The sequence below is a fragment of the Chelmon rostratus genome, chromosome 17 (genome assembly GCF_017976325.1).
Source record: "Chelmon rostratus isolate fCheRos1 chromosome 17, fCheRos1.pri, whole genome shotgun sequence".
NCBI classification, from domain to species: domain Eukaryota; kingdom Metazoa; phylum Chordata; class Actinopteri; order Chaetodontiformes; family Chaetodontidae; genus Chelmon; species Chelmon rostratus.
The window spans coordinates 12807347-12833217 of NC_055674.1; the positions used below are offsets into that span (position 1 = coordinate 12807347).

The following is a 25871-nucleotide window of genomic DNA, read 5'->3' on the forward strand; positions in this document are numbered from 1 at the left end:
CGGGTGTGATAGGTGTAAACACTTTCCAGTACATCTTAATCTCGCAGCTGAATGGCCTCTGCTCACCAAAGGCAACTAGGGAGAGAGAGGAAGAGAGGAGAGAGGTAGAAACTAGGGCACTGTTATCTGGCCCCTTTTTACCAACCAGCAGGCACAAGGCAGAGAAAGAGAAAGAAAGAAAGAGGTGTGAAGGAGAGCTGGAGAGGAGATCAGAAGTGTAGCGAAGCTGGAGACAAGACGGGGGAACCTCTGGAGTCAGCGTCCGACGTCAAGGAGCTCAACAGAAACAAGACGAAGGCGACCTTCGCTGTCTCCACGCTCACGCACACACACTCCTGTCCATACACAGCCACACACACACTCGAGTTTCACCCACTCGCGTTGCACACGCCGACACACGTGCGAACCACAGGCACGCGCACGCACGCGCATCCACGACTTCGCACGCACGGCGAGCGGGCAACATGTTTGAGGAGCAGGCGACCAAGGTCAAGATCACGTCCGTGGTGATCTTGGTGGGCATGTCGTCCATGCTGGCGGCGGTGGTGACCGACCACTGGGCCGTGCTCAGCCCGCGGGTGGAGAAGCTCAACGCTACCTGTGAGGCGGCCCACTTTGGCCTCTGGAGGCTCTGCAAGAAGAGCATCTTCATTGTGGAGGAGGACCCTCAGGGCAAAGGCTGCGGCCCCATCAGTTTACCCGGAGGTATGGAGCCTCTTTATCTTGCTGTCGGTGAATAAAAACGGGGTGTTTGATGATTATTGTTTCTCCCTGCTTAAGGCTAAACATTTGTGTCTGTAATCAGAGTGAATTTGTTGTGTGGTTGCTGACTGACAGCTCTCCTGGCTTAATTGACCCTGATGTGTGGTCACAGTGAAGAGGGTTTTTTTGTTTTTGCCAGAAGAAATATTCATACTGCAGTTCTGTTTTATGTATCTGTGCAAACATGCAGGTCAACACCAATTAAAACAACAGAGAAATGGACTTAAGAGCTGAATATGGTGGTACGTGTGCTAGCTCTCATCTACTCACTTGTATCACAGTTGGAATTAAGCTTTGTCTTCGACGTATGTGGGCTCCAGCTATGCAAAAATGTTTTTTTTCCCCATTACTTCATGATTTTTGTTAATCTTTGTGCACCAAACCCTAAAATATTGCTGCTTTCACATCTAAAAATCAGCGAAAGTGAAGGAAAAGAGAAGGTTGGACTCGTTCTTTCATCTGTCTCTTGCCTCTCACACACACGTGAACATGGCATGTTCACGTGTGTGTGTGTTTGGACTGAATGCGTAGCGCTTCTGCGGCCAGCCTCTCATTGAACCATCATTATCTTCCACAGAGGAAGTCTCTGAACACACTGCCAATTAAGTGCTGTCGAACAGCTGAAGTCAAGTGCGTAATGGAAGAGTATCGCTGCGGTACTTCACAGTTCACATGGCAATAACACGAATCTGTTCCGTCTGTGCTGCGGGACACTCAGCAAAAGAGATAAAATATTTGATCAAACCAGACACAAGACTGTTCGGAGTCAAGTCAGTTTTATTTATATCACCCAATGTCACACAATTTGCCTCAAGGGGCTTTACAATCTGTACAGTAAACGACACCTCTGCTCTTAGACCCTCGAGTCGAGAGAGAAAAACTCCACACTGCTTGCTGCAGAGCGGTTTTTAAGGGCAGAACCTAAATCAAGCAGTATTTTCTCATGCTGCTGAGAAACCTTGGTTCGTACAATGCTTCAATCAGGGGAGCCCGAACCTTTTCGCTTAATGGTGGGCCATGGGCCAAAAGCCAGCAAGTGTTGCATGGTTAAGATGCAAAATGGTACGAGGATATAGGAAGTGTCACTCTGCCCACTGTGCTCAGATTATGAAAAGTATTGAATCGTTCTGGAAAATAGTTTTCTGGTGGGCTAGAAACATCTGCTGGACCTTATGGCAGGCCAGCTTTGATCCATGGTCCCCACTTTGAGGAATCCTGATTTAGAACCACTAATTTTTTGGTTCCAAAATAACCCCCAATGAACTATAAAAAAACCCCTGGGTCCAGAAATTCAAAAATGTGATCTCCAACCTACAAGTCCATTTTGGAAGTTCTTTTCCCTCATTGCATAACATTGCATACGCTACGTGATTCCAAAAAAGAAAGTCAAAAGCATTCGGTGTCAGATTTAAAGCCTGCATCTCCGAAATAGCCTTGTAGCTTTAATTACAAGCTCTGTTAGAAGGTAAACAGTGTCTCTCTGGCCTCTGGCTGTGTGTGCGTGCCTTGCAGCCTGACTGAGAGATATCACTCTGACTCTATCATTGACTTTAGCCTCCAGCTCCAGCTCCTCAGGATCAGTACAGGCCTTAATGAAGTGTTGCTTCCCACTCCAGCTCGTGAGTTAGAGTACACCTGGGAGACTCAGGAGGACTGAGGGGGATTGGGGAGAAAACAGGAGGAGGATTGAGGCAGGGATGCCTCTGTTGGTGGGCACAGAGGGAGCACTTTCACAGTGTTCAAAGAAGGCCCTCAGTGGGGAGAAGTGAACATCGCGGGCCTCCAGAAGAGACAGAAATCTGACATTTTCCCCCCAATGAACCAAACACTTACCTGTGGAGTGTATGAAGGATGTACTGTAGGCAGCTCACCTGTCTTACATGCAGCAGCAAACAGGGCACTGTTTTGTCAGAGACCTCATGTCTACAGACCCAGAAACCACTGTGATATTTCCACACTTGGCTTTTGAGGGGAAAATGAGTCATTCTCTCACGATGCCTGAAAAAGTCTAGTGATGTGATGTGGGTCTATGCAGCACTGCCATTTGCTCCCACGCCAAGCTCAGCAGTTTAGTTATACAAGCCCATCTCTACCCGTCCTCAGTGCCGTCAGAAGGATCTGTGCACGTGGCGGTGTGCCCCTCGTTCTCTGTGTTGTATTTTATGCTGCGTAATGTGAAGATGACATTGGGTGAGATCAGTGGTGTGTCCAGACTTTTTTTTGCAGTACATGCGCATGTCAGAAAAACTTTTGTTTCTCATATCTACTGTAATTACGCTGCAGTATCTTACAATCTCTTACATTCCTGTATTTTATTCTTTAAATCCTCATAAAGAAATGTACCTCCAAAAGTGAGCTACATACAAAAGAAAACAACGCACATTGAAAAATACTCGTCTGACAGTTGGTCTGCACACAGATCACCAGGGCTGGCCAATCAGATTTCAGGGTAACCAACCCCCCCTTGGATAAGCCCCTGGCTGAGATGCTGCTTCTTGTTCAGAAAATGAGCTTCAGTGACTGTCCTCACCAGGCGAAGATGACTGTCCCTCACCAGTGTCCAAGAAAAAGCATCCACAGGTTTCTTCTTCACAAGTGTTATCTCCACTGGCACCCAGTTAGTCATTCTGCCAGGTTGGTGTAATCTGACAGCAGAGACGACCAGAGAGAAACACAGCCTCTCTCTGGCTTCAGCTGTTTGCTCTCTCCCCGACAGAGTGATATCGGGAACGGCAGCATGGCTGACGACTGAAGGTTTGGGCTGGATCGCACACTTTGTGTCTGATTTCACATGTGTAGTAATGCTTCACATCTGATAAAGTCACAGGTGTTTTTTTTTTTTTTTTTTTTCGTTTTTGAGGGAGTCAGTGTTCGCACTTAAGAAGCCAACCTTAACACCAGCTTTAACACCTCATGATTAGGCCTGCGTCATGGAGCCATTTTGACTTTTCCAGAGATTTTGTACTCCAGAATTCAACCTACGGCATCTTTGGACAGTTCCAAACAAATATTTAGATCATTTTGGCTGGTGACAGCTCTAATACAGTTTGCGATGGATCTGCCAAAGGAACTGGTCCCTGAATTTGGAGCCTAATGGAGTGGCTGACTGGATTACAACAGCACTAGCTTTGCTTCATCTGCTTCTCAATTTAAGGTGCGTTGTAGGGTCTAGCACATAAGCAAAGCACAATGGTGTAAACCCCCCTGAGCTCACAGTGAGCACACCGTAACAGATTACATCCTTGACGAACAGCAAGCAGCGGTGATTGGACTTAATGACATGCATTTGCATTTTCCCAAACAGAGGGGGAGTCGGTCGTCGAGAGGCACGCACACAAACAGTTTTTCACATAGGCACAATTACGCTGCTTTTGTGAAAGGGTTGCATAACAACGGCAGCAAAGCGGTGAACCCAATGACTTTTGAAATTAGCTTCCCACAAATGACGCATGACAGCTTGAGTGCTGTAAAAATCCAACAAACCCTTTATGGATCACACCGCGCAGCTCGGCTGGGAAATAAAGAGCATAAATGGTGCTTTAGTGCACGTGTGTGTTCCTACATGTATGCGAGGAAAGAAGCTAGGGAGGGGAATTTATTATCAGGGATGTTTTACAGCTTCCAAGTGGTCAAACATCATGTTTTGTAGCCCTACGGTGGAAAGACATTAGAACCAGAGCACTAACACTTTCAAAATAAAACGCCCTTCCTCTTTCGGCAACGCAGTGCCCAGCAGGTGCCCCCTATTCATACCTTCAAAAGCACCGATGTCACCTTGAAGCACTATTTTCCCTTTCTGGACACCCGGTCATCTCTCGTGCACCAGGTTCCTGCTTCGAGTGCAGAGCAAGAGCTGTGGAGGTGTTGCGCTGCTTTGGCATTCAGAAAACAAGTAAAGGATCAAAATTTGAATGAATCATTTCCCATTATGTAAATTACACAGATAACTACTGAATGAGATGCCGGGGTTTCCAGCAGTTTGTGGTGATTGTATGATGATTAGAGTCAAACTTAGATGTATTGAATTTATGACAAGGGTCAGGCCATACACACACACACACACACACACACGCACACACACACATGCATATTCAGGACTAGGCTGTGAGGTCTCTCCTGTGCTGCTGTGTCCCAGTTATTAGAGCTCCGGGTGGAATAGCCATTCAAATACCACCACCACCACCCATCCTAGTCACATTGACCCAGAATTGGTGGGTCATTCTTCTGTTACACTCCTGCAAAAAAATATACGAGAGTGCAGCTGTCATTATAGGTGAAAACATGGAAAAGCCAGACTGAATTCTGTTAAAAGCCACCTGTTTTTACATGCCAGTCCTCGTATTTCCCAACCTTTCAAGGATAAGTGGGGAAAAAGTGGAAGGAGAGACAGGAGCGTATAAACCAACTGTAAAAGGAAATGGAAAACCACAAGAATACTAAACTGAAAGAAGTTGAGGTTGAAGTGTGAGACAAGTAAGATGACAGGTGGAAAGGGGAGAGTGGAGAGGAAAGAAAGGATGAAGGAGAAGCTGCATATCAAAGAGAGGAGGGGGCAGAAGGGTTTAATGGAAAGAGGCGAAACTAAGATGACAGGCGATACCTCGTTTTAATCACTCTCCCCCTGGAACTAAATCTCCCCATTAGCCAGACTGCAAGGTCAATTATATGCACCCAAATGTTGTCTCCCTCAGTGAACGCTCACAATCTAAAGTTATGATGCAAGCCAGATTTGTTTGTAACTGTTTCTGGACAGTGTGAGTGCTCGTTTAGAAGCAGAATAATGAGCCAGTATGGCTAATACAAACAGAACCTGGCACCGAAAGTTAAAGGACCGGTGTGCAGGATTAAAGGGGATCTTTTGGCAGTAATGGAATTCATAATGATGTTTTCATGAGTGTTTGATGGCCTGGAATTAAAAATCATTGTGTTTTCGAGCTCTGTTTATCTACAGATGGAGCGGGTGCTCTTCCACAGAGTCCTCCATGTTGCACTATCATGTTTCTACAGTAGCCCAGAACAGACAAGCCAAATGCTGGCTCCAGAGAGTGCCTCTTGTGGTTTTAGCCACCACCGTAGGTACTCCTCCCTGAACATTACTTTACTGTTTTTAATTCACTTTCACAGTTTTCATACTGTTGTTTTTGGCTACAGCAGGCAGCTGTTTTCAGCTAAAAGCTCTAAAAACCCACTGCACATTAGCACCAAACAGCAGACACACACAGTTAGTGACCAGCTGGTCAACATAGTGGAGCGTTTAGCGGCTGAAGAACCAGATATTTCCCTCTGGAGTCCAAAAACAGAGCTAAAAGAGACAAAAAGACAGACTAATGCCAGGATCAGACCACACAAATCTAGGCCAATTTTGAGACGATTTTGACGTGGTGGAAGAATTACCAGCGTCGTGGCCAAACTTGAGCGACAATCGGGTGTCTATATCCGTGCAGTGTGACGTGCGAAACGACCTGATGTGCAGCATCTGGGACGCCTAGCATCACCCAGACAAAAAGTCTATCATGCCAGAATTTGTACTACTGTAAACTGCATAGGTGCCTTGCTAGATTGATCGCTTGACAGGTGTAGCAACAGTAACTAAAGGGGGTGGAGTTTGTCAAAAGGTGAAGTCGTCTATCCTAACTTTCTTTGTCTTTCACTGCTCTCTAATTGTTCTTCTTACTTAATTGGGATCAAGCAGATAACTAGAGGCTGAATGTGAATCTGGAGCTCCCTTTGTAGAAATCGGGTCTTTCTATTTGTCTTTGTGTGGTGGGCTGATAATAGTCTTCATAGAGGCTTGAGTAAATCTTAGCGCTACGCTCCACCACAAATTAGCTTAGATTAGCTTAGCCCCAGAGGTAAAGAGAAGACTAATGAAAATAATATATTTACAGAACCAAGCTGCACTGTGACCCCGCCTCCAGTTCTCCCTACCACCAGCCTGTCCACCCCTCACACACACACTCTTCCAGACGCATGTAGTATTACACACATGCACATGCACGCACATATCGCATGCAAAAACTCCTCTTGATATGCCTTTACATGGGTAAATAGACCAGCAGCAGCCTGTTGCTAGGTTACCTCTTTAGTGATTCTTTCTCATCCTGGGTAACAAACAGTTCCTCTGTTGCCTGGTGCACACATACACAAAAATAGCATGTGCACACACACACACACACACACACACACAAAGACAACAGCACACAAACATTGTCCATCTCTGTGTGGACAGAGAAAGCACCTGTGTGCTTTATGGGTTTAATCTCAGCGAGAATGGATGGTGAGTGGAGGAAAGGGGGGACACTCACTTGGCCTTTACATCCTTGCCACCCCTCCCTCTTAGCCCAGCTGCCCTCAGAGGCAGCAAATAGATAGAGGGATGTGTGGGCAATGACTGCACCCGGGAGTCGTTTTCCTATATGGGGCTTTATTGAAGACTGTGGTCAAAGGACTACAAATTGGGCAAGCAAAATGCCGAACTCTATCATTCCTTGTGGGAATGGGTGTGAACTGATTCCTAAGAAGCAAACACACGGAGGACAGTGAAGGATTTGACTTTGAGACATTTTATTTTGGGATGACATCAAGTCACAGAACACTGCTGCGATTCGGGGGCGGCGTCGAACGTACATTTGATCAAACAGCCAGAGAGAAGCTGCAACAGTTGCACGCACTTACTCTTTACCAATTTAGAGGAGAGAGAGATGACAAACGAGCACATAGTGAGTACAAAGAATGTCTCAACCACAGGCGGTTTGCATCCGCCCGGGCGAAACGTGCGTGAGCCGTGAGCTGCTGGGATGGGGCAGACTCGTTCAGAACTGCAGTTTGACTTTAAGGAAGAGCCAAGATTCTCTTTCATGATGGTGTCATTGAGAGGGATATTTTATTTCCACAAGTTAAAACTAATGAGATTGCATCGAAACACAAGAATGTAATAAACTCTAATAAATTTGCTAGCTGAATTGTGTGGAAGTGAAGGCACTGAGTACATGTAAAAATATTATTTACAGGGCCAGCAGCAACCCACCAAGCCAGAACTCCGTACTGAAGGCATATCATATTCACTTTTTCATAGCTGTGTGTCTCATTAATGTACATGTTAGCTTTGTAATGGGCTCTGCTGAGAGGTTTACATTAACCTTTACATCAGTCGCTGGTGTAGTGTAGCGTAGCGGCACGGATAAAACCTGAGCCACCTGCTCTCTCTGCCTCATGTTTGATCTGCCTCTGTCAGTCACTCTCTCCCACCCTCCCTCTCATCCTCTCCTCTCTCTTTCTGTCTCACTCTGCAGCAAAAAACTGCTCCTACTTCAAACACTTTACCTCGGGGGAAGAAGCCGAAGTTTTTGAAGTCAAGACCCAGAAAGGTTGGTGCCTCCTCAGCGCCACCCAGATTACTGTTACAACCGATCCCGACTTTTTCAGACCTGCCTGTCTGTGATGAGAAAGAAATGTACCAGAAACCATTTCTGGTAAAGTAAGAGGAAAGAAGGCATGCAGTAATTTTCTGCATGGATTTGTGATCAGACATCACGTACCCATGTTATAAAAGACCCCTACAATAACCGAACACTTCTCTTCTACACATTCCTTTCTTGCACAACTAATTTGCAGCAGCAGACACATTTCTTTTCAATATAACGAGGCGACGTTTAAACACTAACTCAGTTACACGCACAGCATCGCTCATATCAGATTAAAAAGATATCTGTTCCAATATCCTCTGATTTTCATCTTCTCATCTTCCCCGCTTTGCCGAGACCGGTATTTTCAAAGTGAGCGTTTTTCCAGGAAGCAGCTCCTCCGTGTGTGTGTTCGCTGGCTGACCGTTTCACCCTCTGACTAGACACAGAGGAACACACAAGGACGCAGGAGGGAACGCACAGTCAGATACTCATGAAAGCAGCCATTCCAGATTGTTGTCAGAGCTTTAGATGAACTGCAGCAGATGTACGGTGCGCGGTTACATGTTGGCGAAATTAGTGAAGACACATATTGAAAATTCTACATTTATACTGTGTTTCATACAGGGTACAAGGTCAACATTCACTGTGTGGCGTCATAAGCACAACATGGTGTGCAGACAGGAAGGGCAGCTTTCTTTGTTGGGTACATTTATGCAGGCTTTTTTAAAAGCTTTACTTAGCACATCGAGAATAAATTAATCACAGGTCGGATTGAAAAGCAAAGTATATACGTGAAAGGCGAAAGAATTCAATTAACTGTGTTCAAGGGTGATTTTACATTTAAGTGCACTGACAGACATGGCCAATTGCAGTACATTTACTCAAGTACAAGTCGAGTATTTCTATTTTTTGCTACGCAGTACTTGAACTCCACTACATCTTACATAGAAATATTGCACTTTCTACTTAGAATTATGGAAAAAGACTTTATTTTTTTCCCTTGGGAAATGAGCAAGCTGTCTGGAAATGTGTGAAAAATGAGCTCCAACTTAATTAACTGCAACAATGTACATGTCAATGAATATAATATGCCTTATTCTGAAATGGGCCATACTGCATGCTGAGTACTTTTTGTGCTTAATTAAATTTCAATGTGCATACCTCTGTACTTCTACTGAAAATGTCTAAATTATTTCCTGTGCAGGACGCCGTATTTTTACACCGTGCACTTATTCCACCCCGACCTACTGTTTCAGCAGAAACTACGTCATAGAATGAAAAACAAAAATTTATTTTCCAATCGGCACAGCACGGAAATCTTCCGATGGAAGACCACACGGAGTGAACAGGGTCGAGCACAAACATGGGGAAACACAAATGCAGGGGATGCATGAAAACATTGACAGAGACCGTCTCACACATGCATGCTCACACAGACCAACAATCCTCAGACACAGAGCGAGCCCGACCTGCACCGGGCGTAAGGTAATTTTACACCTGGTGTTTCTCCACAGTCGGGATGCCGAGATGGAATAGGATGCTCCGAGGATCATTTCTATCACAGTCTGAGTGGTAGAGAGAGGGAAAGACTAGATTATCTCTATCTAACAAACAGACAGGAGGGGAGGCGAGCGGGAAGAGCGAGAGATGCTCTAATCATCCTGTTACAAGCCTGCAGCATCTACTCTGTCATGCAAATGGTGCTATTGCCAGTTTGGATAAATGTCTGTTGTTTTTAACGTGAGGCCAATTTAAAGGCTAATTATCTGTGTCATAACTTGCCTGAGTGCAATATTGAAACAATTATTATGTAAAGAATACTGCAACTTCCCCTTCTGTCCCCACCCACTCAATTTTTAATCGCTACCACTTTGCTGCCCCTCTTCCTCCCATCACTCCTTGCCTCCGCGCTGTTTTCCTGTCTGTCTCCTCTCTTTCGCTCTTTGTTTCCTTTTACTGTCCCTTCCACATCTTTCCTCATTTCTTTCCTTTCCTTTTCTTTTTTTTTTTTTTAATCTCTCCTCTCTCCTCAGAGTACAACATCTCAGCAGCAGCCATCGCCATCTTCAGTCTGTTCTTCATGATCCTGGGCACCCTGTGTGTCATCTTCTCTTTCGGGAAGGGGCGGGACTACCTGCTCCGGCCTGCTGGGATGTTCTTCGCCTTTGCAGGTCAGACATGACAGATAAAGTGAATCACAGATCAGGCTTTTTTGTGCTACACTTGTCTCAGAGGTACAGCTCAACTTGAAATGAGGTGTGTCAGCGCAAACATCACAAACACTTTTTCTTCTGGTGATGAATATTACAGCTAAGTTAACAGAGATGACAAAGCTGATTGTTCACTGACAAGTTTTTGGAGGTGGGAAATGCTCATAGAGTTGCTCTGGGGTGAAAAGTAGAGGTATCTTAAAGTGTTGAATTAACTTTGATGGGTGTGAACTCCCACCTAGCATCACATCAACTGTTGCAGACTCAAAGTTGAAATAAAACTAAAAGTCTTGCCGTGCAAATGTGGAACTTTTTTCCAGCAGACTGTTCTTTGTTCTTTGGCATGCAGGACTATGCATCATCATTTCTGTCGAGGTAATGCGCCAGTCTGTCAAGCGTATGATTGACAGTGATGAGACCATCTGGATTGAATACTACTACTCCTGGTCCTTTACCTGCGCCTGCGCCTCCTTCACCCTGCTCATCCTCAGTGGAGTCGCCCTGCTCCTCATCTCCATGCCCCACATGCCGCGCAACCCCTGGGAGACCTGCATGGACGCCGAGCCTGACACCTTGGATTAGCCACAGGTGACGCAACAGGCAGGTCTGACAGCCTGGATAAAATGACAAGAAAGTACGAGTGGTTTTGCATCTTTTAGCCCTTTAACTACCTATCAAACATATTTATCATCACTGCAAGCTATTTCCCAAAGCATTAAACACTTTTTAGCCCAATTTCCCGCCTTCCATGCCCATTAATTTCAGTTCCTGTTGGTAAAATATTAAAATCAACTTGGAGAGACTTGTGATAGATAACCAGCCACAGCAAAAACAATGACATTCTTGTTATCTTGACATAGTAAAACAAAGCAGGAATTGTTTGAAAATCTCTTCCTTATTGGTGTGTTTAAGACTTAAGAGTCTTGTGCCATACAGCACCTTTTTAAAAGCAAGTATTTACCAAACTCACATCATCTTTTTACAAGGTCAAGGTCATTTTTACAAGGTCTATAAGTTAATAGTTTATCATTATTGTGTTTGGGGCTTGGTTTTGTAACAACATATCTCATAAATGCAATGCTTTTCAGCCGCATGTCTGATGTTTAGGTCATTGGAACTGTCCACAAGTGCCTGAGCACACCAAGTGGGCCCTGCTTGCAACTGCATTACCATGTGACCAAAACAGCAAGATTAAGTTTTTTGCAAATTGCTTTTCCTTCTGTACTAAAATTGACTGGAACCAGTGGATGCCCGGAATCCAAGATATGATCAATCTAGAGACGTACAGGTCTCTTTGGACAAAGTTAAAGTACAAACAATTTGCAGTAGACTAACTGGTGTAAACATGCAAACACAGCTGAATTGTCTTTCAAGGTTTGACTTGAGATCTGGGTCAAGTGCTACAATAAATGTTTTTGACTTGTTATAGTGCACAACAAATGCCATAGTGTTGGACATCATGCTCAAAACTACAATGTAAAATTGTAAATGGCTGTTTGTGGATAATTGGACAACATCTGAACAGCTGAATTTAATCACACTATAAATGTCACTGACTGGATTTAAAGTGTACTACACCAAACCAGATAAGGACAGTGAGCAACTGCACTCTAACGCTTTGTTTAAAGTGAAGTAGTGAATCGTTATAATGGGCTATTGTCACTGCAGTCTTTTCTTTTCTCCAAGGACTTTCTACAATCAATCCATTGATTGTCTAGAGAGAGAGCTCTTGCCTGATACTCCGTTGTTGACATCAGTCATTTATTTCAGGTCAATGTTCAAGACCCCTGATAACTGAAGTCCAGGGGAACTGATCCATAATATAGTCCATAGTATTTGGTGAGTCTTGGGGTTATGCTTTGTATGTTAGCAATTGTATTCTGCTTTTAGGGAGCATTTTATAGTTACAACCGCAGAAATATGCAGAGAAAGTTTAGAATTGAATTGACCATTTGCTAAACCGCTTCCCTAAACAGCTATTGTCCTATCATAGCTTCATAAAAGAAACGAGGTATGGCAGGTCTGCCGGGCCAAAAATGAAGTGGTGGGTAAAGGGCTGTAAGAGCAACAGCCTGTCCATAAAGGGGGTCAATGGTGGTATATTTTTAAAACTCTCTCCAGAACCAAACACACAAGCACAAAAAGTGTCATTTGAACTTCTGTAACGTAACTTGCCAGCATCAGTGTGTCCAGCTGCACATTAACAGTAAGCTAACCTAGCATTACTTCCAAAGCCAGCGGCATGTCAGAATTTTTGGGGGTTATGGGTCAAATTCATTTCTAGCACATCCACTGCATAGTATTTCACCTCTGTGCGACAACTGGTTGTGGATGCTAGTATACCAAAGTGGAGGCTAACGTAAGCAGCTCTGTACCTTTACACTCCAAAAACCCCAAGTTCATTACCAGAGATAACTTCATGTCCACCAAATACAATGTTTAAATGTCATCCTAAAAGCCTTTCAACTTGTAATGGTAAAAGTGAAAAATTAAACACATTACACAACAATAAAGCATAAATTTAACATGCTTGTCTAAGTTTGCAAACTAAGCAGCCGAACGGGGTTATGTTGGAATGAAACAGTCTGATCTTCAATTTTTCCTTATCATAATTATAATACTAGTTAGCTAACTAAATAGCTCCACACTGCAATACAAGAACATTATTGTTTCTTTATGTCCATGTCTTCTCCATGGATCATGGTCTGTGCTGCCTTTTCATCTGAGACATGTCGCTTTAGCCTCAATCCTTTAGCATGATCTTATGATTGTAGCCACCAACTGCATATTTAAGACTATTTCCCTTTAAATTAACTGGAGACAGCTGATGTTAGCTTAATTAGCTAGCCAAGTACAAATGCTAAAGTCAGCAGCAGTTGTCAATTCAGCCAATGAAATTGATCAGCTGCAAGAAATGAGAAGCCTGGTTTTGTCTGCCTTCGTCTGAAATCAAGGGCTGGACCATTGTTGTGAATATTACAAAGAATTTTAAGTTAAAAGCAAATAAATCTGCAAATTGTATCACTGAAGACTGCATAGTGCTCCTTGTGAAAATGGAAAGCTTGACAGGCATAGCAACAGTAACTAAGGTGGGGTGTGGCTTAGCAAATGGTCAGTTGGATTGGTCACGCAGCATGTGAGCCAGTTCGCATCTCCACGTCGGCTGTAGTTCAACTTTAGTGAACGCTGATACCGGCTTCACCTCGGCAGGCTACGGTCATTTACCTAAATTTGTCTGTGACCACACTCTAACTGTGGTGTATGAAGCGTACCTGCCCTTAAAATACATAATAACCATCCGTAGAGAATTTCTTTCACATTTAAAAAGATATAGATGTTTGTGGAACTTTTTTATTTGCAATGTATTGAACTGTTACTTTCCTTTTGGGACATGTAGGCCTAAAGCTAAAATATTTAGGATAAGTATGACACAGATGACGTTTTCATTTAAGTATTGCCTATGAATGTAAAACGGTACCTTAAAGCTTAAATACTATTCTGTTCTGTAGACAACTATATTGTTGCTGTCAGATGAAAACCTCATTCAGACTTTCTTTTACTTGTTTTTTAAATTATTTTTATGTTCAAATCATAAATGACCTTTTCAGTTCTAGTACAACCAATAAAAACACAAAAATTGGGTTTCACCTGACAGCAGTCATTCTTATTTGGCTCTTTTTCCTGCGTAGATCTTACACAAGGGTCGTATATTGTTAGCAAAACAGTCCTCTACGCCTGATGTGTTATTTTTCAGTGAGTCACTTTGGCCCCGAAGTCATTCAGCCGGTGCAGGTGCGGTGAAATTAAAGTTCCATAAATGACGCTGTTTCACAGGGGAACACAAGACGAAATGATTACATTTAGCTCTGAGGTCCTTCTGAGGGGACCATTTCCATTCTTCTTACTGCGATCACAAAAGTTACTTGGTCATTGTACAGGTTTGTGTTTTAGGAAATTGAAACAATACCTGTATTTTTTCATTTTATTAACTGTTTTATATGATCTGCAATGATCACTTGAATCCTGCCATCATATCCAGCTGGACAGGGACCGGCTGTTGGCCTGTAATTTAAATTAACAGCTGAATCATAAGAGATGTTAAATACAACACTCCCATAGGAGTCTAATAAACAAAATGCTAATGTTTTTGTGACAAAAGACTCAGCCAGATTTTTCTTGTTAACAGTACACTTGATTTGTATTTTATTTTAGATTTGTTAATGCTTGGATTAAGTACTTTATGTTCATGACTGTGTTTTTTCAAAACAACTATAATAAAACTTCCAAAAATGTTCAAAATTCCACTTTGGCATGTTTTTATATGTTTATCTACAGACAGAGAGAGTCAATTGGTAAACACTTATTTGGAGAATGAAAATTACATTTCTGTTCTTTTCAAGGAATTCAGCTTTCCTTCTGTCATTGCTCACACATTCACAGACTCCATTTGGTCCAGGAACCTCTGAACCAGAAAATGTGGTTGAACTGATAAACAGCCGTATTGGAAATGCTCCAGAGACCTTACATTATACACTGCAGGTCAGGGCTTTTCAGGACTGGATGTTATAAATGCACGAAGCTCCCTAAATCATTCATGAGACCTTTACCTTTGAGCAATGACACCAGCATGAGCAGAGCGTACATTAAGACCAGCAACCATATTTACTCGGTGCTGCCTACATTGGTTTTGATTCCTGGAATTCCCCTGCGGTTTCGTTTCATATTGTTTGCTCAAACAAGCACTACCTGTTTCCATGTGAGAAACAATGTGTTTAATATTATACCAATTAAGATAACACACAAAAAAATGTGTTGTGCTTGTGGATCCTACATTTTTTGAGCCTTTGGTTACTTGCACATAGTCCAAGGCCGAAGCACCAAGTGGTTGATAGAGTATATGGTAATCAGCTGTGGATGTGTTTATTAATTCTGGAGGCTAAATTTTGTGCAGAGGCAAATGCAGGACCATAAATAATTGTAACTTGCTTAACAGACCAAAGAACAGACAAAAAAGAGACCCGGCAGGAGTGAACTTAGGCTTACTGTAGCATCAAATTTATGCTGTTAGATTTGTAAGATTAGTTTTTCTTGTGGAAAACGTCAAAGAAATGCTTGTAAAACTGCTTTCATGTAACTGGTGACAAAACACATCCTCATACCTTCCTGGCTGAATACATCTGTCTCCAGTGATAGAGCCCGTGTAACCTTGCTTAAAATATTAAAGAAATGTTTCATCTCTAACTTTTAGCTTCTTTGGCATGAAGTCATCTTTTACTCACTTAGCTATTCACAGTCACAGACGTTTTAACCGGCGGTGCCCAAACTCACAACCGCTGTGAGATTTGCACATTATGAAAAATGTGTAAAATTCTAATTATATTCAGTGTTCAGAATGAGCACAATTTCAGGCTGTATCTTTTCATACTAGTCTTTGCACATAGATGATCACTTATGGAATCTTATTTAAAACCTTATAAAGCGATTGAAATGAGTGCTGAATTAAAGTCTAATCGGAAATACGTCTGTTCATGTGACCACAGCTAGGTGTAGCCTCAGAAATGCCACGGTTTGTCTCGCCTCGGTGTCGCTTTGTTGATGAGGAAAGCTGACACTCGCAAGAGTCACCCGGTCCTTTGAGTCACTGCTATGAATGTAAAGCTGTCAGTCCCTGTCCTGACCTCTGACTGAGTGCTGTCAAAGCTGTTACTATTCTCTACACACAGCAGGACAGTACAAGCATTTCCCATTCAGCCGTGTCCCTCAGAGAGTGTATGAGCTGGCAAAAAAATGTTTAAAATCACAGGGTTGGATTTCTTGCAAGTGGAGTGGACGGGGAAGAAAAAGAACGTGGAATGACATTGATGTTGTTGACAGCAACAGAGAGACTCAGAGAAATACATAACATCCCGAAAAAACTGACATGGACAAAACGCTGGCCATAGTGACCAGCCGACAGAGGAGGACATGATCTTTAGTAGTCGTAGCAACACTGGAGAAAGCAAAACTATATAAGTAGGGTCAGTGTACATTTTTAAATCTTTTTTCTTTAATTAATCTTTTTTTTTTCTCTTTTGTATCTCTCTGCTCAATAGACTGACAGTTTACACACACACATACACACACACCTGCATACACCAACATTAAACCAACACAACACACAACAGCTAAAGTGACCATGTTCTGTCAATGCTCTTAAAGTTGCTAATGTTCTGACTCTTCTTGTCTTCCTTGTGTTGTTTTGCCTTCGATGCTCAATAAGAAAAAGAAGAAGAAGAAGAAGAAGAAGAAGAAGAAGAAGAAGAAGAAGAAGAAGATATGCTCCATAGAGCTGCAAAACTCTGCCGGCAGTGCAAAAGAAGCAATGACAGAACAGAGACTGAGCTTAAACACTTTTAGACAAAGTGCTCAACATTAAATATTTCAGCTAATCAAAACATAAGATGACTCAAACTGCAGCTAAATTGCCCTGAATGTTGCTGTTTTCTTTTATCCCAGTACCCACACTTCTTGTACTTAATCAACTGCTTACTTGTACGTAACTTGTAATATTCAAGATTCAAGATTTTTTGTTGTCATTGAGCATGACATGTCAATGAAATTTGCATTGCAAGACCATGAGTGTTGGTATTTGGACCCTTGGATAGTGCTGTTGTACAGCATTTTAAATGATATATCATTTGTGCTGTTTTCCATATTTTACTGATCATTTGATGGTATTTTGTCCTGTTCTTAAACTTTTTTTGGTCTCACTGCATTCGATCTAAGGAGACAGAGCGCAGTGTTTGCAAAGAAAGCTGATCGACTCAACTGAACTAAGCTCTTCACCTCAGGGAGACAGTGGCACTGACACTCGAGTAAGCCTGAAGTACTGCTTTCACCCCAGCTCTCTGTCTCTGTCTCCACTCTGTGTATGTATGACTGTATTTCCCCTTCCCTCAGTCATACCTGTCCTTCCTTCCCTCTGACACTCCTCGTTATCATGTGGCTTTTTGTTTGCTGCTCTCTCTGCTGCCCACACTCTTAACTCTACATCCCCAAATCTCTCTCTTCAAACCAGATTTTTTTCTTTTTTGTCCTTTTCTTTCTCTGTCACACATCGTTTTTTTTCCTGATATTTTTTCTCTGTTTTCTTCGTCTCAATCTCTTTGTGTCTCTTTATTGCCTGGCAGCAAATTATTCCCCCCTCCTCTCTCCTCTGTGTTCCTCTTCATTAATCACCCTGTTTCTTTGTTTTCCCTCTCCTGGGTCGGCTTCAATCTTCTCCTCTTCTCTCAACTCCTCTCCTTTTCCTCTGCTTCCTTTCCTCTCTTTGACGCTTTCCTCTGCAGTCAGTGACAGTGAGCCATTGGTTCATCCCCACCTTCTTTTTATCAGCTTTTTCTCTCCTTCCCTTCTCCCCTTCCTCCCTCTCTCTATCTTTCTGCTCCAGTGCTCTCTCAAGCAGGCACTCTGCTGCCTAATGACTTGGATCGGTAGTGACTGTTGAGCGGAGATAGACCTGTAATAAGGCAATACAACCCAGTGCTGGAGTGCAATGCACTACCAGTGCTTCATCTGTACGTACTATACAGTGCACACTGCACTGTGGCCTGGAGGGAGAGGAGCTGTCGGAGCATGGATGAGCAGATGAGATGTCCTCCGGGCTGAGGGTGCTTGACTAAATCACATACATTTAACTGCTTTGATACTGGAAAGAAAAGAGATGGTGCTATGATTTAAGCAAGAGGAGACTGTATTTCAACAGACGAACGTTGGCTTTAAAGTCAATGCATTTGCTGGTTTTTATTCCATCCAAGACTTGCAGCAGCAGATTTCATTAAGTAATGTCTCCAGCCTGCTCTAAGGTGGACTAAGCAGATTAATTAACAGCTTCGGTGTCTGATTTCAATCTAAACTGAACACCAAGACTGTCATTACTGCCAATTATCAGCTCAGTTATGATGATCACAAGGTTCACATAACTTGAAGCAACACTTGGCAATTGGTATAGAATTATAGGGGTTGACGTGAAAAAGAAATTTCATGCCTGACGAGCTCTGTCTCTTAGAAATTATGTTTATATACAACTAATTAGCAACTGCAAATAGGTTTAGAAGGAAATATAATACAGACTAATTACATTTTGTATTAACATAAAGAGGAAATGTTGTTAATTAATGCACCTGGCAAGTCATAAAAATATAGATACTGAAGGTTTGTTTACAGACAATGTATTTCATGTGTTTTCTGCCAAAATAGGCGCATAATATCTGGCAATGCCCGAACCACACATAGTGACTGCAGCATTATCCAACTTTGTATGTTTTTTGATGTTGTTATGTCATGTCTAGGCAACCACAGCAGTGTTAGTGAGAGCTCACTAACCTTTACCACAGTGCTTTCGCTAACTAAACCTAATCGCGGTCTGGACATGAACCCTGGAGACCTGACTTCATACGCCTACCATCCTCTCTGACCGCCTCCCTGAAAGGCCAGCGTGGTATAAAAATGTAACGAATCACATTCACTCAAACAAGCATTGACTCTGAACATAATCCAGGCAATGATTATGTTTGTCAGCACAATGTAATTGTGAATGCAAATTAGCTATAAATGTCATTCCTTTGAGACAGGGTTGGCCTGACGTTCTGTTGGATGTTCATCCTGTAAATTCATCATCTCAATTATTGTGTCTGAGGACCTTTTATAGTTTAATAACAATAATTTGACAAAGGTTACAAGCCTCTGTAACCCTCTGTTTATAGTGTTCCAGTGTTCTTCACACCGAGAAAATGTTCTCCAGAGTGGATAAATCAGAACGCCAGCCTCGTGTTTTAGATGGCTAAAACTGAGCTTTCGGAAAGCCATGATGTAAGCATGCACAGACTGTGTGATGAAGATAATAAGATACATTCTGCTGCCTCTGGATATGCCTCAATCAACTTGTTTGTGCAAAGTCATGACCGAACATGCCTAAAGACAAAGTGTTTATAATGGCCACACAGTCACAGACCAGATGAATGATACGAATGGGGATTTGGACAGTCTTTCCTCAAAGGCCTTGTTTGTACACAAGAAATGTGATGGAGGTAGTTGAACGAAAAGAGAATGCTTGAGAAAAAAAAAGGTTGAAATCCTGCACAATGAAGCACCTCCCTGGTCAAGCTGCTGACCATGAGCTGCGATGTCCCCGGTTTCAAGCCGCGTCAACCGTGTCTTGCCTCCACACACCTGGACGAGTACTGTGTAAAGTCTGCATGATTGTCTGATTGTTGGTTTTGGAAAACCACAGCCATCGTCAGGGAGAGCGGGAGTTTGGCTTGCTGATGCCAATTCTTTCAAAATTTACCTCTCAGATCATTTTCAGTATTTTAAATGTCTCTGTAGCTGATTGCACAAGCGTTTATCTGCAATGATGCTTATTCTGTCAGAAGACCTCACAATCAAGAGTGACTTGATTGTCACAGTGCAGCCGCATAGGAGAAACGCTTGGACTGATTGTGGAAATAGCAATGTGTCTGTCACACCTGTCGTCGTCTCATACAGAAACACGAGGTACCCTTTAGCGTCTGCATGACATGTCTTTCACCTAGTTAGCGTTGTGAAAGAGTCACAGTTTGGTTAGGTTTAGGCACCAAAATAACTGGTTAGCTTTAGGAACAGATCATGAATTGGGTTAAAATACGTGTGTTTACATACAAGATAAGATGTCACATTTTGTTTATGACTTAAGTATGTTACATAATGTGACTTGTACATAAGTAGAAATAAGTCAATGTTGACTTTTGGTTTCAAGGAGAACATGAACCCCATCTACCCAGACCCCTCCATTTGCAGACTTTTTGCCCTTTTGCTCTGAGCATCTAAAATTGCAGTGGATGGGTTTACATGGAGTTAATTAACAACCTGGTGCGTCTCATCTCAGCAATAGATAATATGTTTCCCTGGGTCAATATGTTGAAATCACCCACCCACAGCTCATAGCCTTCTAATGTTACATGCCTGGAAGGCGATTTCTTGACTTAAGACCTTGATATCTCCATAGAGGCTGAGAGGATTTTTATCATTCAAACTGCATTAGAAACATCCATCTCGCTTCATTCTTTTGTCATTTGAACTGTGAAGACAGTCCTTACCAAGATCTAACAATAGTAGTTCATACCAAGAGACATGCCTCATGCATGCCTAGGAACATAGGACCCTGGGGACAGAAGGATGGGCCCTCTATAGCCAGTAATCTTATATTAGCATAAAGCTGAAACTGGTAGAAACTACTAAAATCTGCCCACCAGCACCTCTTAATCTGACATAGTTGTTTAATCGGTACAAAACTGGACAATTCCAAGTGACAATTTGCTATTTTATGGGGTCACTTCCTGGAGAAACAGTCCAACACACTACCACACTTTAGACAGTGAAGTGTCATTTTTAAACTTCTTTCACTTCCATTTCTAAGCTTTATGCTAAGATAACCAACTGCTGGCTGCAGCTACATATTCACCAAACAGACATGAGAGTGGTATCAATTTTCTCATCAAACTATCAGCAAATAAACACATTCCCCAAAACGTCAGACTATTCCTTTAATAGCATGTGATTACTGAAAGACGATACAGTTAGGGAACAGGTAGCAATGACAATGCTCACGCTGATCCACTTTATACTGCACATTTGGTCAAAGTATTCAAAGGGAAGACTGGGCAAACAGCGATGACAGAATGGAAGTCGTGATATTAGTAGCCTGAGAGTTCAGAGGGTTTAAGTTGCTGTAAAATATGCATTTCAAATACAAAAACACCCACAGGTACACACTCATTACAGCGCTTACAAGCAAAGGGATACACATGCACACACAAACATGCAAACACAGGCTCTGGTCTTGCTGCCATGGGCAACAGGAGTAGTCAAAACTCCCACTGGTTTTTTTTTTTGTGAATTATTAATCCAAGTCTGTTTTCACAATCAATAGGGAGGAGAGGTGGAAGAAAAGGTCAGGCAATAATTGCCCAAAAACACACAGACAAACACACACACACGCGCACAGGAAACAATTGTTAAGAATGATGAGCATGGAGGCGTTATTCAGTCCGGCCCTTGTGGAATAATAGACTTGAGCACTGCCATAATGTGTTTTCGATTATGTAAGAGAAGAGCAGAGACAGGAAGAGAAGAAATGAATAGTACTCACACTGACAAAAAGACAGAAACGGGTAATCACAGAGACGACAGCCTATTTTGGAAAGGTGTTTTTTTTTTTTTTAGGAACTTTTCGCAAACAGCAATAGTGTCACAGTGATTTCTTTGTTTTCCCTTGTCCAAGTTTTTTAGTCTGTCATTTTGTTGTTGTACATGTCGTCATTTACGTCACTTTTACCTCTGAAGAAAATGAAGCGAGAACAGGAGATTAGAGAGAATAAACTAAACTGTCCTGGCTCATTCTGTGTAAAGTTCACTGTGTATGCCACTGTAGTTAACCTCGCACACAGTTGATGATGCTGGAAGAGAAAACAATAGAAAGTGAGTGAAAGCACAACATTTCCATGAGAAAAAATCCAGTTAATTTAAACACAGAATTTGTTTTGACCGTGAGTCAGTTTGTGTACAGAAATTTGTGCACAAGGACTCATAGTCACATGGTGGCCATTTTATTCTATTGTGAGGCTCAGTGAGAAGCTCAAATGCTGTTACGGAAAGGATAATGTGCGGTTGTGTTTCAGGTTACACGACGTGTAAATGTAAATAATCTGACACTGCTTCTTGAATAATCCCCATTCATATTTCAAGGTTTGACAAACTAGCTACAGTTAGACAGCAGCTAACGTTAGCATTCAACTTCTTCCCAGCTAACATTACAGTTTGATATGATAGAAAGGGCATAAATGAATTCTCAAATATCAGCGCACATCTTGGACACATTTATTTAAGCCTGGAGGTCAAACGTATTCAATTTAAACAAGCCTGTAATGAAACACAACGTAATAACGTTACGTATGTAACGTGCAGGCGTGTCTAGCCAGCCTCTTCATGCCGCACAAAACAATCACTGCTAAAGTGCTTGGAATAGACTTTTGTGTTGGAGTCGTGTAAACATTACGCAGAAATACAACACGAATTTTTTGTGAGCATAATGTCCCATAATGTTACTATCTTATGTAACATTTCTGAGGTCGGATCAAAAGACATCAATGTTAGCTAAGTTACACTTACTAGCTTGACTACATCCACTGCATTTTACTTCCAGTCTGTAAATAAATGCGTCCAAGATAGCCATTGATAATTTGGAATTAATATAGGCCTTCCTATCAATTGTGTAACACTATCTAACAGTAATGTTAGCAAGAAAGTGTCTGAATGCTAATTTTAGCTAATAGGTTATCAAATGTTGCTTTGCCTTGAAATATGGCTCGATGTCCAACTGTATTTTCCCTAACAGTTGTCTTTTCATTTGTACTCTTGAATTTTATCGCAGAGATAAGAATAAGACATAAGCAACAATTCAAAAAAAGAAAACAAGCGCACTACGAGCCAAACGGTTCAGGTTAGATTATGGGGAAAACTGTGCAGCACCATGCCGCTCGTGTGCTAATTGTTCCTTTGAATGACACTTGCAGAACGAGCATTTCTCTCAGTAAAAGCTCTCGTCTCCATCATGCAGGCCTGTGACTCATTCATAGGCAACGTGGGAGGAAAGCACATAAGTACAGCCAAAGTTTTCTCAATCTTAATATCAATTTTTCTCATTACACAGTATATGCTTGCTTTTTAGTAGGAGCTTCGTTGTCTCCATGGTGACTGTGAGAGAGGGAGAATGAAAGACAGAATGATAGAAAGAGAGAGAAATAAGGATAGAGGGAGATCACACTGTTGTATTTGGAGGAGAAAAAGGGTGCAGTGGCAATGTTATCCTCAAGAAGGTATTTAATTTGTTCGAGTTTTTGGCGTTTTAATATCAAGCGTGATTCATTTAAATGTTTTTGCGTCAGTGAGCAGAAGGAGAGACGCGCAGATGTTCACTTCAGGTCTCCCACGAAACTAAAGTCTCTTCAGGGTCAAACACAACACAGCGGCTTCACCGTGCCTTCAGCTGAGCGGAGCTGTGTTTTACTGGAGCTGCCACAGTCTCTCAATGCTCTGTGATGATTCAGCTCGACATGCTCCCCTCGCGTCCGTCAGACGTCCCACCGCCTCCTCTGGTTCTGCAGCCGGGCCGTGGCAGCCGTGGCAGCCATGGCTAAAGGGCATTTCCTCCATAACATGCGTAGCTGTTTCAGGGTTGACGAGAGTTGTTAGTTCCATGGCATCCAATAAAGAAATCGTGAATGGGATTAATGCTGGCTCACTATTCCATCATGTTGCTTTATCCTGCTTGGTTGTCCACCCACCTATGATCAAGCCTGTGTTGGCACTGGTTTTATTTTTACTTTGTCTTAATTTGCATCAAGTTTGTGCGTCACAGTTTTGAGTACTGTATGTGCCCAGCTCCTTGTTTTACATGTATTTGACTCCATCTGTCAGCCTGCCAGTCTTCGGGTTTTTTCTTTCTTAGGTCGTCATTCTGCTTTCTGCCTAAGCACTTGCTCTATTTTGTATTTATAAATTTTCTACAATCTCAACTCTGTCACCTTGAAAAGAAATAGCCATGACATTTTGTGACTTAAAATATTGGCTGTCAAAAGAAAGTAAGTTATTTTAAACCGGCAGTAAAATGGTCTTTCTATTTACAGAGTTATGACATTTACACAAAATGCACTGAGCTGAAAGATAAATGCAGCTCTTAAGTACATCAGCTAGATATAGTTACTGGTGTACAATGGCGGGAAGTAGCCAAGCATATAACCTTTTGTACAATTCTGAGGTCTTGTACTTTACTTGAGTATTTCTGTTTTGTGAGTTTATTCTAACACTCCACTTCATTTCAAGGATAAATATTGTATATTTTCTCCACTACATTTATCTGACTGCTCTAAGATTCACATCAACATATGATCAGCTTATAGAAAACCTCATATAAAAAAGCAGTATTTCCTTTGGGCCCATTGTCACAGATGTCTATGAGTTGTGATCTTTCCACTGAACCTCTCATATGATTTCATTTAATTATTGTTTGAGGCCCAAAGATGTAAAATTATCCCAATTATTCAGAAACAGTTGCTTTATGGCAACATTTTGCATTAGCTGGTTTCTTCTATCTCACAGACTTTAGGCTGAGCTCCAGTCTGGCCAAAAGCATATTGCGCAGCACTCTTCACCCTGTCTGCATGAAGTGAAGGTGCACCTAAAAAGACAGACTGAAACTGACAGAATCTGATGCATTCTCAGCCGAGTTCGTCAATGCTCCACTTTCATCACTAAATCAAATCTAGGGGTTGTGTTGCATCCTGCTCTGGGAGAGGTCAAGCTGACACACTGTGACGAATGAGACCTCTCCTGTTCTGTTATGCTTTATTATTGGTGGACATTTCTTTATTGTGGTCATTTGAATGGTGATGCACTCTGTTCTGTGTCATCATTCAGCCCATTATTTCCACTGGATAGACTTAGACAAATGATGAGCATGTCCATGAAGAAACAGACACATGTCACAGACGGTGAGAGTCACATTTGCCTCTGTCTGAGCATGTGCGTGTCCCATGTGTTAACCTCATCACATCTCTGAGTATGTGTTTCCAAATGTGACATGCATGTATAATCTGCATGTGTGTGTGTCTGTGTGTGTATACAGTATGTTTAATTGGTGTGGCGCAGGAGAGGTGGAGCACACTGAGCGACAGCCATCCAATCACTGGTATTCCCTGGAGGAGCGCCGCGCCTGCATTATTAATCTGCTGCATTTGGGGCTGACGCAGGTGAGTGAGCCTGCTTTCAAAGACAGCAAACCGTTTACAATGAGGAGATGGCTGTAGTGCACCTCACCTCTACCACCGCCCCCACCACCACCACCGCCATCATCATCTGCCTGCCTGCCACCTCAGATGTAATTTCAGAGGCGATCTGGAAGGTGGAGGATAAATCAATGGTGTGTGAGAAAAAAACAATCCTCCTCCGTTGAAAACCTGTTGTTTGACAGCCATTAGAACATGTCATCCTCTCAGGGTTTCTTTGTCAATCAATTGCAAAGTGGAAATTGAACCAAGATAAGGCAACTCAGTTTCAGGTAAAATGCAAAGAGGTTCTTTGCACACACCTGAGTTTTAAACTTCTTTAAACTAATTCTGTGAAGAAGAAGCAGGAGTTGTCTGTGCTCGAGCCTGAACAGCCAGAGACAAGCTGTTAAAATCATTAATGCTGGAGGAAGGAACTCATCAATTCATGGTGTGTCTTTGTTCTCACTCCACAGGTGAGACGGAACAGGAGGGGTGAGGGGAGGCGTGTCTGTGTGTGTGTGTGTTTGTGTGTGTGTTTGTGTGTGTGTGTGTGTGTGTGTGTATTACTCATATGGGGACATGATTCTGTTTGCAGTCACATTGTTGGGACTCGCCTTCCTTATGGGGACAAGTCCCCATAACGTAAATTC

At 42.4% G+C, this 25871-nt stretch overlaps 1 protein-coding gene across 1 annotated transcript; it reads left to right on the forward strand.

The window, feature by feature from the left end:
* The first annotated feature begins 464 nt into the window (after positions 1–464).
* LOC121621400 (voltage-dependent calcium channel gamma-1 subunit-like) lies at positions 465–10960 on the forward strand. Its single transcript, XM_041957855.1, has 4 exons — positions 465–705; positions 8055–8129; positions 10202–10339; positions 10728–10960. The coding sequence occupies exons 1-4, from the start codon at positions 465–467 to the stop codon at positions 10958–10960; spliced, it is 687 nt and encodes a 228-aa protein (XP_041813789.1).
* Positions 10961–25871: the final 14911 nt, after the last annotated feature.